Source organism: Thermobia domestica, chromosome 18 (genome assembly GCF_964235325.1).
Source record: "Thermobia domestica chromosome 18, izTheDome1.hap1.1, whole genome shotgun sequence".
NCBI classification, from domain to species: domain Eukaryota; kingdom Metazoa; phylum Arthropoda; class Insecta; order Zygentoma; family Lepismatidae; genus Thermobia; species Thermobia domestica.
In genome coordinates, this window is record NC_137471.1 from 71,892,175 (window position 1) to 71,910,508 (window position 18,334).

General features: G+C 37.3%; 2 protein-coding genes across 2 annotated transcripts in view; one reads left to right on the forward strand and one right to left on the reverse strand.

The window, feature by feature from the left end:
* The window catches only part of LOC145675124 (uncharacterized), a 63,059-nt gene extending 55,390 nt beyond the window's left edge, over positions 1–7,669 (reverse strand). Inside the window, exons 1-2 of the mRNA XM_081745494.1 lie at positions 5,835–7,669; positions 4,090–5,738 (exon numbers count right to left, since the gene is read on the reverse strand). Coding sequence (XP_081601620.1) covers positions 4,090–5,738; positions 5,835–7,669 — 3,484 coding nt within the window. The remainder of the gene's footprint in view (positions 1–4,089; positions 5,739–5,834) is intronic.
* Positions 1–18,334, forward strand: part of LOC145675126 (adenylate cyclase type 2-like) — a 1,402,841-nt gene that overhangs the window by 540,405 nt on the left and 844,102 nt on the right. The gene's annotated exons all lie outside the window — the stretch shown is intronic.

The following is an 18,334-nucleotide window of genomic DNA, read 5'->3' on the forward strand; positions in this document are numbered from 1 at the left end:
GTGTATATTCCAGCGAAACTCCAGAATGTCTAGAGCAAATTTTACCTAACATGGGAGACATATTACTTTCAATCTAAGGAAAAAAATATTGTGGAATTCAGATACCTCAAGGGATTGAAGTTGGGAAGAGTGGCATGTAAAAATAGTGTAAAATGACTCATTGTAGAGTGTTATCCATTGTTTTCTCGGTCGTTGAGATGAGTAGTGAGGCACTCAATGGCATTATATCCAAATTCATCCCCATCTTTACAGGATGAGGGGCTTGGAGATATGATTAATAAAATGAAAACACATGAAAATTTTCATTCACAACATGAAAATTTTAGATGTCATGTTAGCAGTTATTACAGCAACATACTTCACACTACAACTTTTCCCTCACTCCTGTTGTTCGGCCATGTTGTTTTCAGGCGTTTACGTTTTTCTGAATATCTCAGCATTATTTGTTCTATCAAAATGAAAATTGCGGAATAAATCTCTATTTCAAATTTCCTTTAGAAATAAGAAGCTACTGAGTCATAATGTTATATGAATCACTTTTACTCTTCTAATAGAAACAAACCCTTGACCGCCAAGCGTTACCGGACCAAATGTTCTTTGGACGAAATGTGCTTTGAACTAAACATCCCTGGACGAAATGTCCTTTGGACCAATTGTATTTTGGACGAAATGTCATTTGGACGAATTGTCCTTTGGACTAAATGTCTTTGGATTAAATGTCTCTGGACGAAATGTTCTTTGGACGAAATATCTTTGGACTAAAAGGGTGGCCACCGGGTGGGCCAGTGTGAGTCACGGTGAGTGGTGTTTCGCAGTAGGTCACGTCCTTTTGACCCTCGATCCACTGATTCACTCACAAATCTTGACCCATTTCACCCACTGACCCACTCCATCTTTGATTTTAACATGTCTTGTTTCATTTAAAAGACGAAACATACATCCACATAATTTTTTCATCGATTGCGAAGGTTGGCTTAATATCATAATTGTAATGGTAATTTGTTCTTAAGGTGAGAAATTGATATGATTAAAAAGCCCATCTAGACGTGGGTACAAATTACCTTCCAAAGTTATTAGAAACGCTTTCTCACCCCGAAAACTATGAATTCGACAAATATTTAAGTAATTTTTGAGATTTTATTTTTAGCTCTCCCAGGCCATCATCCTGTGAAGATGGGGATGAATTTGGATGTAACCTCCATTTGGAGCATCACTATCCATCTCAACGACCGAGAAAATTATGGATAAAACACTAAGATCAGTCGTTTTACATTATTTTTACATGTCACACCTCCCAACTTCCATAACTTCATACTACTACAATATTTTCTTCTTTGATTGAAAGTAATATGTCCCCCAAGTTTGGTAAAGGTTGTCCCAGACATTCCAGAACTACGCTCTCCTTATTAGATGTGCTGTGGGATCTTACTCTTACTGGAAGTTGAACTTAAAGGTCATCAGAACTGCTCCCAATGAACTTGGCGACCACGAAAGATATGGGTTGTATACTAACATTGGTTATTTTCAATTATTTCTACATGTCAAATTTCACACACTCCTTCATTGTGTTAATGAGGGCTTAACTTACATGGCATCTGAAGTTCCAATCTTTACCTAAGAGACCCCCAAAATTATAGATTCGACACTAATGTAGGTCTTTTTTTATAATTTTGATGTCAGTCCCTTTCATTCCTCCTAGGACAGCAAACGGATACTGCCACTGCTAGGACTAAATTTGGTCTTAAATGGCATTAAAATTTCTACCAATTAATTCAGCGAACAGTGCTGCATTTAGAAGCTCGGCGTCCCTACGCACTTTTGCTCTCGGCGCCCCCAATAACTATACATTTCTCCGTCCCTTGATCCCTAACTTACAAATAAAACTTAATTCGAATATGCTTAATTAGTGAATTTATTGCAGTTAAATACCACTCACTAGATGCTACAGCTACAATTACGTAACAAAAAATAAATGGGAAACATGTTCTGAATTATTTTCAGATTTCTTACGCTATCATTAAATATATTACAATAGTAAAAGAGGACTGCTCATGAAATAGTATATTTGCTCTCGATTTTTTTAACTTTTTCATACGAAAAAAAATAAAATTTTAAACTTTGCGCTCTTCAAATATGTTGCCCTTTAGGCACGGGCCTAGTTGGACTAATGGGAAATGCGGCACTGAAAACTTACGCTTCGACTCTAATATTGGTTGATTTCGATATTTTTTTGTCGCTATGTAACCACCCTGGGTGCTAATGGGAGCTTAATTTGACTTGAATTGAAAGTAGAACTGTTTACCTAAGCGACCACGAAACTATGGATTCGATACTAATATCGATCCTTTTCTAGCATTTTTGGTATATATCCCGACAGTACTCTTTTCCAGATTGTAAGAAATATGGTTAAAATTGCTCTAGACATATCAGAATTATGTCGAAACACACACATACATCCACTTTCATATATATAAATACAGAGTGAGCGAGCGAGAAAGTGAGAGAGAGCGACCAAAGGCATCACCACTTCCACATTGCAAAAGCATATATCAGGTATTGAATTGAAAATCTATGTAAAGACCTTCTGCTGTGGCATGCTTCATAAGGACAATTCCAGTCTGCTCACGTGACCTTTGGGGTTCATGAATTTCTTGCGAGCGTTCCGACTTTGGATTCTCTGTTTATACCCTCTTTTTATGCCTCGGATAATTTTTCAAGAATATCAATGACATGCTGTAATACGAATGTTCAGAAGTAACCCCTATATGACAAATAGCTGCAAATAAATACACTACATAATTTATTTATTGAGATGATATTATTTTCTTAATTTGTATTTAACATTCACATTTATCATAGAATACCAACGTACTGTGAACACCTGTTATATTTTAAACATAATAATCACTCTGTTCTGCAATGATTATATGTTATATATATACAACTGACGTATTTTAATGTAATTATTTTATATAATTTTTCATGCATTGCGGAAAATAGAATTTCATAAAATACATTGACTCAGATGGGAAGCGAACCCTCGACCTTACGATTTGAAATCCAACGGCGTACCACTGAGCTAAGACAAGCGCTCCACGAATAGTACTTCTAGCGATATATAACGGTATTTAAGATAATAATTACATTCATATCCACTGCAAACGCTGTTTTTGTTCTACTTTGACTCTTATTTTAGTACTCAGGAGATAATAATGTTCTATGTGTTAACTTTCACCATTCTTTTACATATGGAAAGATTCGTTTACGTATCTAAATATTCCATTAAGTATGGAGAGCAAAATGACAAACAAGCATGTGCTGGCATTAATACAGTTTCGAAATATTGTATCATTAAGTATTTCAATCAATGTTGCTTTTCTATATATAATTGGTAACAAGTCTTATTATATTTAAAAGAAGAAAAACACATCTGCAAGATTTTTCCCGATTGCAAAGGTTGGCTTCGAGGTTCGAACCTGGTTTACTTTTTCCCGAAGATACCCGAGAATGCGCTCAACCTTTTTGAGACAAGGTGTACCTAAGCAACATCGACAGCGTCACTATTCATCTGTGATGGACTGTATCACACAAACGCTGGTTCGTTCTTTAATAATTCGGTTTAATAATATTGTTAATATTTCTTACAATTCCCGAGTTAAAATAAAATGCACATTGAACACTACGATGTTGCAGCTATAGGCTACGCGCTCACTCACACTGCTGCTATGCACAGTTTCAACAAGCACCTACCCTTTCTTCTTCTACAGCTAACAAGTTACATTAAACAAACATCTTTAAACAAATCTAAACAATTTAAATAAACAAGTTAGGACTAAACATAGCCCCCACCCTTGAACGATCTAGTTCAAGATACACACAAAGATGAATTGGTAATATTTGAAAGAACTGTAAATATTGAAACAATATGTAAATGGAAAAGTTCTGTTACTGTAAGTGGACCTGTGTGCTTGTTTCCTTGCGGCACACGACAATTATTAATAACGCGCTTATAATATGCAATAATTCGCTCAAGTTTCACCAACGATGAATAATTGTCAATAATGGAGGTATCAACATGAACATGCATACAAACTATATGTTTTCTTTCCTCTTGGTTGACTAACTTTGAATCCACTGTATATTCATTACACTCTGGGAGAATGGGGTTTTTGAGCCACTCTGGGCCTGAGAACCATAAGTGATGTACAAGTAAGGCAGAAGGTAATAAACCTCGAGAACCACAGTCTGCTGGATTATTCTTTGAATCCACTTTGAGCCACTTCACTGATGGCAAAAGAGTTTGAATCTTTGCTAAACGATTCGCGACAAACACTTTCCATCTGCTTGAATCCGAATTCAGCCACAATAACACAACAGTAGAGTCAGAATAGGCAATTACATCATGCACTTCCAAACGTAATGAATTTAATATGAGATTCATCATTTTAGCTAATAGCAAGGCACCACAGAGCTCTAATCGGGGCAAAGACACTTGTTTGATTGGAGCAATCTTCGTTTTTCCCATAACAATGTTCACACTCACTTGGCCGTCTTGAGATACAGACCTCATATATACTACTCCACAATAGGCCTTTTCGGAAGAATCACAAAATCCTATTAACTCTCTTCTCGTAGCCTGAGTGACACTGATACACCTGTTGATTTTGATGCTTTTCAATAAAGAAAGCTCTGAGTAGTAATTCCTCCATTTTCTCAAAATCCATTCAGGAACTGGACTGTCCCATTCTAAATTTAGTTTCCAAATTTCTTGCAATAATATTTTCGCAATAATAGTAGTTGGAGAAATCAAACCTAATGGATCGAACACTTTTGCACTTTCTGATAAAATATTACGCTTAGTTACAACTGACTTAACTGACACAAGATTGACATTATACGAAAATACATCATTTGATGGATACCACAGAATTCCTAACGTTTTCACTGAATTACTACTATCAAAGTCTAAACTACTCGTCGCATGTTTCAAATGAGAGGGTACGGAGTCCAAAACGTTGGGACTATTGGATGCCCATTTTCTCAGTTCAAAACCTCCTTTCTGCAATAATGCACTGAGCTGTTCTTGTAACTGAATTGCTTCACTAACTGAGTTGGCACCACTGATTAAGTCATCAACAAAAAAGTCTTGCATTACTACAGCTGCTGCAAGAGGAAATGATTCTTCTTCATAGTTCGCTAATTGTTGCAAACTTTTCACCGCTAAATATGGTGCTGAAGCTGTACCATAAGTTACCGTTACAAGCCTGTAATCTTTGATCGGAAGATTAGGTTTTTCACGCCACACAATTCGCTGGAAGTCTGTATGTTCTGGTTGGATTCTCACCTGTCTATACATTTTCTCAATATCAGCAGTTAATGCCACATTATGTTGTCTAAAACGCACAAGTAATGGAATTAAGTCACACTGCAACCTAGTTCCGACAAGTAACTTATCATTCAATGACACATTAGATGAAGTTTTACAACTACCATCAAAAACTACTCTCAGTTTTGTTGTAGAACTGGAATCTTTCAATACTGCGTGATGAGGTAAATAACACACTTCACTATTTGGTTTCAGTATTTCACTTTCTGGAATAATCTCCATATGCCCAAGTACCTCATACTCGTGCATAAAATCTACATATAATTGACGCATTTTAGGCCTCTTCTTCAAACGACTTTCTACTTGCTTAAGGCGTTTAATTGCCACTTCACGTGACTCACCAAGTCTTGCACTGTTGTCGCGAAATGGTAACTGCACATGGAACCTGCCTATCTCATCTCTTTGATGGGTCTTCTCGAAATAAATTTCACACTGCTTTTCTTCTGACGACATTATATTTTGTGTAGGAATATCTTCCAATTCCCAAAACTGTTGCAAAATTCTTTCACTGTTGCATTGGATATGATATGTTGACGCTGTGAATTCTTTACGTCGCACTTCATCGTCGCCAATAGAACCAAATAACACCCATCCTAATTTGGTATTCACTGCTACGGGAGAACCATTAACACCACTACACACACCCGCCAATAGCAATGGAGGGTAAATATCTGCACCCAATAACAGATCGATTCTGTCAGGAACATTAAAATTCGGATCTGCTAATGTTAACTTGTTAACATGCGACCACTGCTTGCTTTTATGAATATACCGTTTTGGTAGCATACCTGTTACCTTTGGCAACACTAACGCTTCTATAGAAAATTCTGATTTAACATCATAACTTGATGTAAACACAATATTAACAACACCTTTTGCCCGAGCAACATTACTGGAACTCAGTCCCGAAACATGTACATACACAGGCTGTTTTTGTAAACCGAGTCGTTGTATGCAGTTTTCTGATACAAAGCTTTTTTCACTGGCTGAATCCAACAAGGCTCTAACAGGTTGTAAATTACCATATGAATCCTTCACCATCACTACTGCAGTTTGTAATAACACTGCAGGTTGCACATTAGTTTCACTTGAAAAATGAGTCCCCACTGAAACACCTGAGTTCTGTTTATTTGGAAAATGAAGTAAAGTATGATGACGTTTGCCACACTCACGACACGATGCTGATTTGCAACTGGACAGTTTATGATGAGATTGTAAACAATTAAAGCATAATGCTTTGTTTTTCACTAACGAATGACGTTCATCAACTGACAGCGAAAGAAAGTCATCACATTTATGCAAAGGATGATTTTTGCTTTTGCACTGGCAACACGAAAATTGAGCTGAAGCATGATGCGCTGTTGTTGATTTTTTATTACTCTTGTTTGACTCACTAGGTGGGGTTGATTTTGCATTGGAAGTGCTACTTGCTAATGCACGACACCTATGATCTATGAATTTCACCAATTGGTCGAATGTTGGTAGTTCACTGTCTGACAATGAAAGTTCCCACTGTCTTTTTGTTTCACTGTCTAGCTTCTCTGTTATATGAAATATAAGCAAAGGATCCCATTCGTTTACTTTTATGTCCAACACTGATAACGATCGCACACACTCAACACTTGTATCCAACAACCGACGTAACGTGCCAGCTGATTCTTGCTGCACTTGACCTTGACTTACAAACCGCCGCAAGATAGACGTGACTAATTCTCGTTTATTTTGATACCTTAAATTTAACAGGTCCCAAGCTTCTTTATAGTTATCGTCAGTTATTTGTATAGATTGAATAAGTGTTGCTGCTTCACCTTGCAGACTAGTTTTTAAGTACTGAAGTTTTTGTGCACCCGTCAATTTTTCATTATTATGCACTGCTGCGATAAACAAATCACGAAACGAAAGCCAATCATTTAAGTTCCCGCTAAAGCATGGCAACTGCAATTTTGGAAGTCGAATTTCTGTTGTGTTTCTTTGATTATTCACATCACTAGAAGAAGTGTGAGATAATTTACCCTGCACTTCCACTAATTTCACGTTAAGCTTTGTAAGTCTATCTTCAATAGCAGCAAGCTCTTCTTCTTGCACCAAATAAATTTCTTCTTCGACACACAAGTTACTGGCTAGTAACAAAAGCTCATTTGTTTCACGTGACAGTTCACTCACTTTGTTTTTGTAGACTTGAACTACACTAATATCTTCCTGTTCTGTGATATTGTTTATGCAGTTTTCAGCACGAGTGACCTTGCCTTTTAAAACACGCTTTCGGGAATTGTAAGCTTCCATTGTCGCCCACACAATTTTTTTTCTTTCTTGTTAACACACAAGTCCTAGCACGTAGGTCACATAAAACACATAAACACGTATTAACATCTGGGTAGGAGGACCAAATCTTTATGATGGACTGTATCACACAAACGCTGGTTCGTTCTTTAATAATTCGGTTTAATAATATTGTTAATATTTCTTACAATTCCCGAGTTAAAATAAAATGCACATTGAACACTACGATGTTGCAGCTATAGGCTACGCGCTCACTCACACTGCTGCTATGCACAGTTTCAACAAGCACCTACCCTTTCTTCTTCTACAGCTAACAAGTTACATTAAACAAACATCTTTAAACAAATCTAAACAATTTAAATAAACAAGTTAGGACTAAACAATCTGCGACCACGAAAACTATGATTTCGATACTAATATTGTTCATATTTGACTACTTTTACATGTCCCTTCCCCCCTTATTACGAATGACTTCAGTGTCTCGCCCCACTGGAGCAATTTCAACAAACTTAAGTATAGCTATAAACCCCCACCTGTAAAATAAATGTGCGGGTGAGATTTTTCGGAGAGAAATTCATTAGCTACTTTTCCAAAGTGGTGGCTTTATTCGCTTCCCATGCTAAAGATTGCCAAAGAGCTCAACTTTATTTGCACCACTGTGCTATGAATATAGATTTTAATGGCATTTACTTTACTGAATGCTCGCTTAGGTGTTGCTCCCGTCACAGGAAAAATGAGATACCGTACTGTTATAAATGAGTAGGGATATAAACAAATACGGAAAACTATTAGCAATGACACCACTTGTAATGAGTTTTCGCAATATCATGGGGCAGTATTTTATTCGAATGTGAAGGAAATCATTGCGTAAATTGTCCCTTCCCCTCCTTAGAAGTCTGAGCTACAATACGTATCTAATAATTTTGAATTAGAAATATATGCATCGAGTTTCATATCCTTAAATTTAAGGTGTCCTGAGTTAAGTAAATGAATAAACTTCCTGCTAACGAAAGAGTAAAGCTTTGGGCTTTAATAGTATCGGGAGTGTAATTATTCATTTCAGCGACCCCGAAAGCTATTGAATAGACACTCATATCTTTCAATTAGGAATTTTTAATTTTCACCCCTCCCATTAAACCTCCATGCCGATAATGCTAAACTTTGATGTGAACGATATAGAGGGTATCATACATAATTCATGTACTCAAAAGCTATGGATTTAACATTAATATCGTTCATTTTCGATTATTTTTACATGTTCCTGTGTCTCCCATAATAGCACTAGAGGTGATACGGGTTTCGATTCCCTCAGGAGTCGTGTGGTTCTGGTTCCACGTTAAGTCGTAGATGCACGTCTTGTATAGAGTAGTAGCTGAAAGACACGCTGAACTCTATATCACCTCACCTCGTGAGATATTCTACGTTTGCATAATTTCTAAACCACTTTTCTTTCTTTCAATCTCTTCCTTCCTCTTAGGACACGCATAGGTTCAAACCGAAATATTCTTCACGGTTGGAGGACGCAAGGCTACTGTACCTACCCTTATGGGACTAGGTAGTGAGTTGCGCAGTTTGAGTAGCACGCACGAACAAACCACGCTTACATTTATTATGTATAAATAATAAAATCTCACATTAGGACTTACTCTGCACGTCAAACTTTTAACATATGCGACTTTTTAAATTCTGGTCTTCTTCTTCTTCTTCTTCTGCTTTATTATTATTATTATTATTATTATTAATAATATTATTGCAATAGCTATATGAAGCAATTATCTCGGCAAACTTGGTTAATACACACCATTCTACAACCGGTAGTTGTAGAAATCAGGCCTTTCCAAGAGAAGTTGTTAGCTCAATCGGGGTCAGTTGCTCGGCAGACGCCGTGCCGTTCACCTCGTTGTTCCGGTAGGTGTTCGAGTGGAAATAGTGAGTGTGTTAACTTGCTTCAACTCAACCTGCATTGTCAAGTGGAGTATTTTCTACTACCAAGTAGTTCGAGTTATATTTACTCTTTTCATCATATTGTCTAGTGTGAAGTACAGGTTTACCTACTAAGTGCATTATGTCTGTTATCCGAGTGAATACTTTACGTTTGTCATTTCAAGATGTTGTGAACAAGCCTAACACATTGGTCTTGCATGAATGGATCCGCAATACTTTTCATCTGCTTCCTGATCAAGTTGTCAGTATTGAGTTTGATTATAGTCGCAAACAGTTATATGTTAAGTTAATCTCACAAGTGCTTTGTGAACAAATTCTGTTTCGAGTGAATGGAAAGGTTAGTTATTCAGATGATCTTGGTACTTATAACATTTTAATCGATTCTGCCAGTTCCAATATTATGACTGTCCGTTTACATTTGGTACCCACCGAGTTGGAAGATCATCATATTTCTCGTGTGCTTTCTCAGTACGGCGAAATTAAGTCAATTGCAGACGAAATGTATTCTACTGGACACATCTATGAAGTAAGGACTGGGAGAAAGATAATACGTATGAGCATTAAGCGCCCCATACCTTCTTATGTGACTATCTGTGGTTTACGTTTGTGGTTAACGTATGGAGGTCAAGTTAAAACCTGCGCCATTTGTGACTCACCAAATCATTTTCTGATGGAATGTACAAAGCGTCGTCTTCCTCCAACCGTATCAGCTTCAGTATCCAGTGTCTCACCATCCAGAGCCCCGCACATGCCCGGCAATTTGAATAAAGTGGATACTCAACCGAATGTTCATTCGTTTACTAGTTTTCCTGTGTTAAGTGAGAAACGTCCTCCAACTTTACAGGAGAACCTTCCACCTTCAACTGCAACTGCTGCAAGTCCTTTTGCTAAGACACTCAATGAAACTGAATCCACTTGTCCGCTTGGTGTCCCCCCTAGTTCTACAGCTGCATCTCACACCAGTTCTCCTGCTATTGCCTCCCAGCAGACCCTTGCTTCTGATGCAACGCAGAGTGACTCTTCCAGTTCCACTACCATAGCGCCTAATAGTTCGGATATTCCACAACAGAGCATTACTGTTTCAGCATCTTCCGCATCGGAGATGGATACGCTACCTGAAATCACGGTAAGTACCCCACCGTTAGTGGGCATTGATGACTCTCACCAGGAAGTGACGGATTCTTTCGATAGAGATTCACCATCTACAGAAGCATCCCAGCTTCCCTCTCTACCCGAGAAGAGACGTCGCAAAGGTCGATCTCAGTCTTCCCCTCGTGATACATCCAGTAGAGCCAATAAACTTCAGAAAACTAAGAGCGTTCCCCCCGTAAACAACAATTGTGTGTCTGGTTTCACGAGGTCACGAGTAGATCCCCATCATAGTGAAGCAAGTGCTAAGACGAATGATAGTGCTACCTCTTCGGACAAGTGATCATATCACCTTCCAGTATAGAATGGGAATGTGTGCGAGTGTTGCCCCCCGTCTTTGTTTTTTCAAGTGTATTGTGTCATTTCTTTGTGTCGTGCTTTTTTGGTGTCTTTTTATTTTTCTGTGGCCATTAAATATGTATGCCACGCGTATAGCCACTCTTAATGTCAATGGCATTTCTAGTCTCACCAAACAAAAAGCGCTAGCCGATTACATCAACCAATCGTCTCTGGATATAATTTTCCTGCAAGAATGCAATATTGACAATTTCTCCTTTCTTTTTAATCATTTGTGGGAAGTCAATCCTTCCGAAACTGGTTCTGGAACAGCTATTATATATCGCAAAGATATCTCATTAACCGCTTTCTCAAAATTTCCGTCAGGACGTATTATCGCAGCCAATTATGAAAGCATACACTTTTGTAATTTATATTCGCCGTCCGGGAATACCAAACGTGCTGAGCGAAACTCCTTCTATCTCACCGACGTTCCAATGGAGTTACATTCTGGTACCAGAGATTTGATTTGTGTAGGAGACTACAATGCAGTGTTGGATCCTATAGATTCAAGTTTTGGTTACAATACTTCTCCTACATTACGTAAATTGATTCAAGACTTTAAGTTAGTTGACGTATGGCGTCATTATAAAGGTAACACCCCAGGGCACACTTTTTTTCGACGAAATGGATCCTCACGTTTGGATAGGATCTATGTCAGTACCACTTTAATTAATTTTGTGCGCTCCATAAACGTTCAACCGGTATGCTTTTCTGATCACTGTGCTGTGGTTTGTACCATTGATCTACCCATCCGTAAGTACTTAAAATCATCCTTTGTTTGGTCACTCAATAACAGCATTTTACCTGACGAGGATCTACAGTTGCTAATTACCAATAGGTGGAACTATTTAATGCACTTTAAATCTCAAAAGAAAAGTTTGTTTTCATGGTGGTTACATCACATTAAACCGTCCTTTCGGTCTATCTGTAAACAGCACTGCAAAGACAAATCCTCTCTTCTTAAAGAGCAATATAATTATTACCATCACTTATTATGTGACTACTATAAAGAACTTGCTCAAGGAGTAGACGTACTCCCTCGTATTAAGGAAATTAAGGCACTCCTACTCACTTTACATCGAAAAAAAAATCAAGGTTTTTTCACGAGAGGCAAAACAACGATGCTTCAGCATGAAGTTCCCTCTTTACATACAGTTATCTGTGAAAGGCGCAGAGGTAAACAAAACCTTATTTCCAAGGTCTCCTTTCCTAACGGTGTAGTTCACGAGCATGATCAGGTAATCCCAGCTTTGTACGATGCATACCAAAACCTATATTCCCCCGCTCCAACCCAATCTTCTGACCCTTGCTTCGAGCGTCCGACCGGTACTTTCACCCCGGAGGCTCGTAACATATTCAATGCCCCCTTTACAGAAAGAGAAGTCAAGCAAGCTATTTTTGCGGGGAAGTTAAACAAATCTCCGGGACCCGATGGTCTTACATTAGAATTTTACCGCCAATTTCACAGCATTCTTACGCCTTTTCTCACAGAAATGTATAACGAACTCCGACTCACGCCCACGTGCATCTCTTCCTTTACCGCTGGCATAATGGTACTTGTACCTAAACATGCAGGTGCGCATGACTTTGATAATTTTAGACCGATTACCCTCCTTAATGTTGACCAAAAAATTTTATCTCGTTGCCTTGCCTCTCGTTTAGAACCGTTTCTGAATCAAGTCTTACACAATGATCAGTATGGTTTAAAACATACAAAACCTATGTTTTTAGCACTAAGTAATATACGAGAAGGTATTCATTGGTGTCAGAAAACAAGTTCTCTGCAGGTCGCTTTATTGGCGCTTGATTTTCATAAGGCATTTGACAGATTGTCACATGATTACATGTTTAAGGTACTTGAAAACTATGGTTTCGGAGACAGTTTTCTTAATTTGATTAAATTTCTTTATACTCAACGATATGTAAGATTAAAGGTTAATGGTGCACTTACATATCCTATCAATGTACGTCGAGGTATTGCACAAGGTTGCCCTCTGTCTTCCATTCTGTATAGCTTGGTTCTTGTTCCCTTTCTTTTAACACTGGAACAACAACTTCAAGGTATACAGATTGGTGCAACATCCTTAAAATTACAAGCATTTATAGACGATATACATTGTTTCATTACCAGTCCACAGGAACTGTCACGTGTTGAACTTCTCATATCGAACTATGAGTGCGTTTCAGGTGCTATTCTCAATAAACAAAAGTCACGCCTGATGTGTATAAATCCGGCTGACCAACACGTGTATTTGTCTACGTTCCCCTTTACTGATCGCATCAAAATCTTAGGCGTAACTTGGCAACGTCGCATAGCAGATACTATAGACTACAATTTTCATACCACAACCTGTACTTTGGTTGCACTCATACACCAAAGTAAAGTCCGGCAGGTCAGTCTTGCAGGCAGAGTATACCTTTTAAATGTTTTTATTTTTAGTCGTCTTTGGTTTCTGACTCAATTTTTTTCCTTGCCGAAGAAATACCTAAGTATCATACGAAAACACACAGGGCAACTGTTGTGGCATAATCACTGCCTAAGGGTAAGTCACGAGACTGCGTGTTTATCAAAACGTGATGGTGGCCTTGGCCTTAAAGACATTAAATTTCAGAGCTACTCGCTGCTGATTCATCGCGTCTGCCAAACATTATGCTCCTACTCCGAATCCTTTTCCAGCAAGGCGTTATGTGTACCACTACGTCATATTGAGTTACAAGCTCCCCTGCATATACAACCTTGGATTTCCCTTGTGCCATACCTCAAGGACGTATTTCTTGATATTAGTTACTCGCTTATCGCACGGAGTCACCTTGAAGATCTTTCTGTTAGACAATTATATAATCATTATCATGGCACCACAACTTCGGTTCCCCGTATTGTAGAACATTACCCAATGACACAGTGGAAGAAAATCTGGGAAAACATTCATACTCCGGTATTGTCTCCTGCCATGCAATCTCTTTGGTACAGTGTTGTTCACAATATATATCCTACTAACGGGAGACTTTATGAATTGGGTATCTGTAATATTTCTTTCTGTGGTACTTGTTATGTTCTCGATACTCTCCAACACCGGCTCGAAAGTTGCCCACGAAACACAGCTATATGGTTTCATTATCAAAAAATCATTGCCCGTATCTGCAGAACAACTCCTTCTAATATTCACTGTACGTCATTCATGCTGCTTCCGGATTATCAATTTTATCCCAGCACTAAACATAACGCAATTTTATGGATCACGTCCCAAACTATCGATATTCTTTTATGTAATGATTTTAATAATAATGTGACTTTGTATGTCAATCAATTATTGTTCCGTATGCAAACTCTAGCACTTTCAATTCGTAAACAAAAGTTTGCTAATTTTCTAGCAGCAATTTATTGATGTGTCTATTGTACTTTTTTTTGTTGGTATAATTGGATGCTCACAGTACAATTTTCTTTGTTAATCCTTTCTGATGTAATTGGCTAAATAAGAGTACAATAAAGTATTTAAAAAAAAAAAAAAATCGGTAGAGCGCTGAGCCATGGATTCAAGGGTTGCGAGTTCGAGTCTAGTCTAAGTCAAAAGATTTTTTTCCTGATATAATTCTTGAAATGGAAATGTTTCTCTCTTCACCTTTATCTCATAATTCTGAATAGAGATGTTTGGATGTGAAAGAAAAAGTATACTAGAATATAAGAAAAGAAAGGTAAATTACATGATACCCTTTGCAATTTTTAACTATATTTTCACCTATCTAGGACGTCTCTAAAAAGTTCAGACTTCTAGACCTCCTTTTCGCTCTCTTATGTGCCCTTTAACTAATTTCTACAGTTACTTAGTGAATCACATATACATATATTACAGATGACGTATCTCTTTCTCTTCTCTCTACATCATGTCTGGAGATGAATGTTTTGACAATAGGTTACACGATTTTAAAAATTAATACGATCTGCGATATCAGTGATACATATTGTGGTGTTTAACTTAACATATAAAACAATAAATAGAAAAACTGAGAATACGAATCTTTTCGTGCACTGATGCTTCAATAACAGTGCATTGATGCTTCAAATCTGTGTCTTTACTTCCTTCACCTATGTTAATTCCCTAGTCAAAATAAAAACTCTTCAAAATTAATCACAAATTCTTATACAACCATCCCTTCCTTGGAGTACTGCGCGGTCACATACCCGTCACTGCGATGTAAAGGCACTTATGGCGACGAGGATACAATATACCGCTGTTCGGATAACGGATTTTTCTCTGTGTGAATATTTTACATTGTAACCTTTACTAGAGTACATTATATATTTTGCACAAATAAATGTATTAAATCTTGCAATAATTCCTGGGATGCCTGTTTTCTTGCATGTTGAAAACGTTAGATTGGATCTTTAGAAAAAAAAATGTATCACTAAACTTATCTAATTCAAGCCGTATGACGTGAACTAAATCGGTAGCTGTAACGTCATCCATGAAATATGTACCATTAAGTTCTATTCTTAGTTCCTTTTCGCTGAGAAACCACAATATTTTCCCACTTTGGTCACGTTTAATACTTCGGAGAAATAAATGTGTTTCCACGTAATTTAAAATAGTCATCTATCACTTTTTAATGACCAGTTGCAGAGAGTGAAAAAAAATTTTTTTACTTTTTCTCCTTCTGTCCAAATATCCTGTCTTTCCTTCTTCTTTTCTCGTTTAAAATTATATTCATTCGTCTTTTGTCTATTTGTCTTTCAACTTTGAAGAATAGTTTTACAGACAAGAAAATTGCTTTTGAGAAAAAGAAGAAAAGAAATTGTTCTTCATTGGAAGAAAGCAATATTGTCTGCAAAATCAAATATTCTAGCAAAAATTTTCGTTTGTGGGCAATTTAAATAACTAGATTTATATATATATTGTTTGCGATCAATATTCTTTATATGATTTCTTGAAGTTTGAGTTTTTTTTTAAATAAAAATGTCTGCTCTGCACGTTTTTCATCGTACAACTAATTTCTGCCAATTACTGTCAAATAGCCTTAAATAACATGACACTCCTGTCAGTCCATTCCAGCGCAAGTCAGTATAATAATGCTCCATTACTCTAAAACCAAATGAAGCTCCCTTGTGGATAAGCGGTTAGCGTACGCGCCTTTGACGTGGGAGATCCGGGTTCGAATTCCGGCGGGAGGTCATGTGGTTCGGATTCCATGTTGAACTGTAAGTCCACGCCTCCTATCGCCTCGTTGCTTAAAAGGGACGCTAAGCTAAAAGTCAAGTCAAATCTAAGACCAAATAAATCACATTATAAGTTTGTGTGAATGCTTATTAAGATAAATTTAACTGTCAGTGAAGCACTACTGTTGAGTAAATAAGGGGAGACGCGGTGGCTCAGTGGTAAAACAAACACTTTTCGTAAGACCAGTCACTGGTTTGATCCCAGGTCATGTAAATTTATGATGGACAACGTCGCATCCTTTTGGTTTACATGAAGTTCTCACGTATCTTCCACATTCTCATTTACTAACTCTTTGATTATCATTCAATTCCACAAATCATTCATCTTTTTTAGCCTAAAGGACATAATATATAGCCTATAGGACATAATCATTTGCCTAAAGGACCTAATCATTGGTGGTAAAACTGAAAAACAAGTTCAATAAATATTGAATATTATTCACGATATATTAACTTTGATGGTGTACTTATTTTGAGTTTTCGTGGTATGTAAACTTTTCCAGACATCCAGCTCTCTTTGCTGCATCTTATGCTGTAAGTTTTAGAGATTATTATTTTCAGAATTGTGATTTTTTTTCGGTTAATCATATGGAACGTTGATTGATTCAATCTTCACGAGAATTTTATGGTACCGAACCGGACAAAAGTACTCCAGATTTAAGTGTGAGCGTCTACCTATTATTTTACCAACGTATACTTTTTAACTTAAAATTTATAATTACTAATTCGCAACCATGCAGACCATAAGGAAACATAAGGCCTACCAAGGAATTTGTAGTTTTTCACTTCCATCTACGTAAATAATATTAAATAAAACCTCGATTAATACTATAAGTAAGAGCGCTTTCTGTGCGATCGCCCCCCCCCCCAGAAGAGTAAAACTTTGTTATTTTATATATATAAATAAAACCGATTCCAAGGTTTGGAGCTCTTAAAAATAACAGTATGACAACCCGTTTCATAAAAGAAAAAAATGAGCCATTTGCCGATTTGTAGGATAAATGCAACAAGATTCCCTTCGACACGTATCGTAAATGGGTGGAAAATCTTCCTTGAAGGGTTGCGGGCGTCATTGCGGAAAAGGTGGCTCTACAAGATACTGATATGGTACTGAGAGATTAATGTATTAGTATGGATGTCTGGTGATGAATGATGACATAGTGTATTAGTAAGTTAAAAAAAAATACATAAAAATATAAAGCAACATTCACCCAATTTACGTCACAGTGCAAGGTTTCATCATATTCTATGACGGCGGGAAATTAGTTAAAATAAAATTGCAAGATTTGAGAACAAAGTTGAACCAATGTGTGAACCATTGTTAAATAAAGGAAATCATGTAAAAATGAATGTAACATTTTTTTTCAGCCAATTCCGCCTAGACCAGCACTGATTTTTTTTTTTTTTTTTGGTAGATAAGTGGACCCCGACCTAACATGATTAGTAGCACACTTTCGCAAGAGAGGAGAGAGAGGGGTGACATGTAAAAGTAATCTAAAACGATTAATATTATTGTCCAGTCCACAGATTTCAGGGTCACTGTGATGAATAGTGACACTTTCGATGCCGTTCAAGTCCAAATTCACGCCTTACCGGATTGGGGGGTGAGGGGTAAAAGAGGAAAGAGGTTGTCATATATATAAATAATCGAAAATTTCGATATTATTGTCCAATTCATAGTGTTCGGGGTCGCTCAGATGAATAGTGGCACTACCCGATGCGTTTAAGTTAAAATTCATTCCATCAAATACTTTCCGTAAACATATCTTCCCCGTGCACAGAACGGACATTTCAGCTAATATTATATAACAAGAGATTCGATTTCCTGTTATTCTGGTTCAAATGCTTTGTTGTTGAACACGCTTACAAGTGTACATATACAAATACAAGAAAAGCATGGCTGCAACTGGTGTAAAATAATTGAGTAGATGGGATGTGACATTTCACCCACTCATCGAAGGCTTTAGAATGGAATGTATATGAAACCTGAAGAAAATGTCGTAGGTGGCGTGAAGCTGACACGA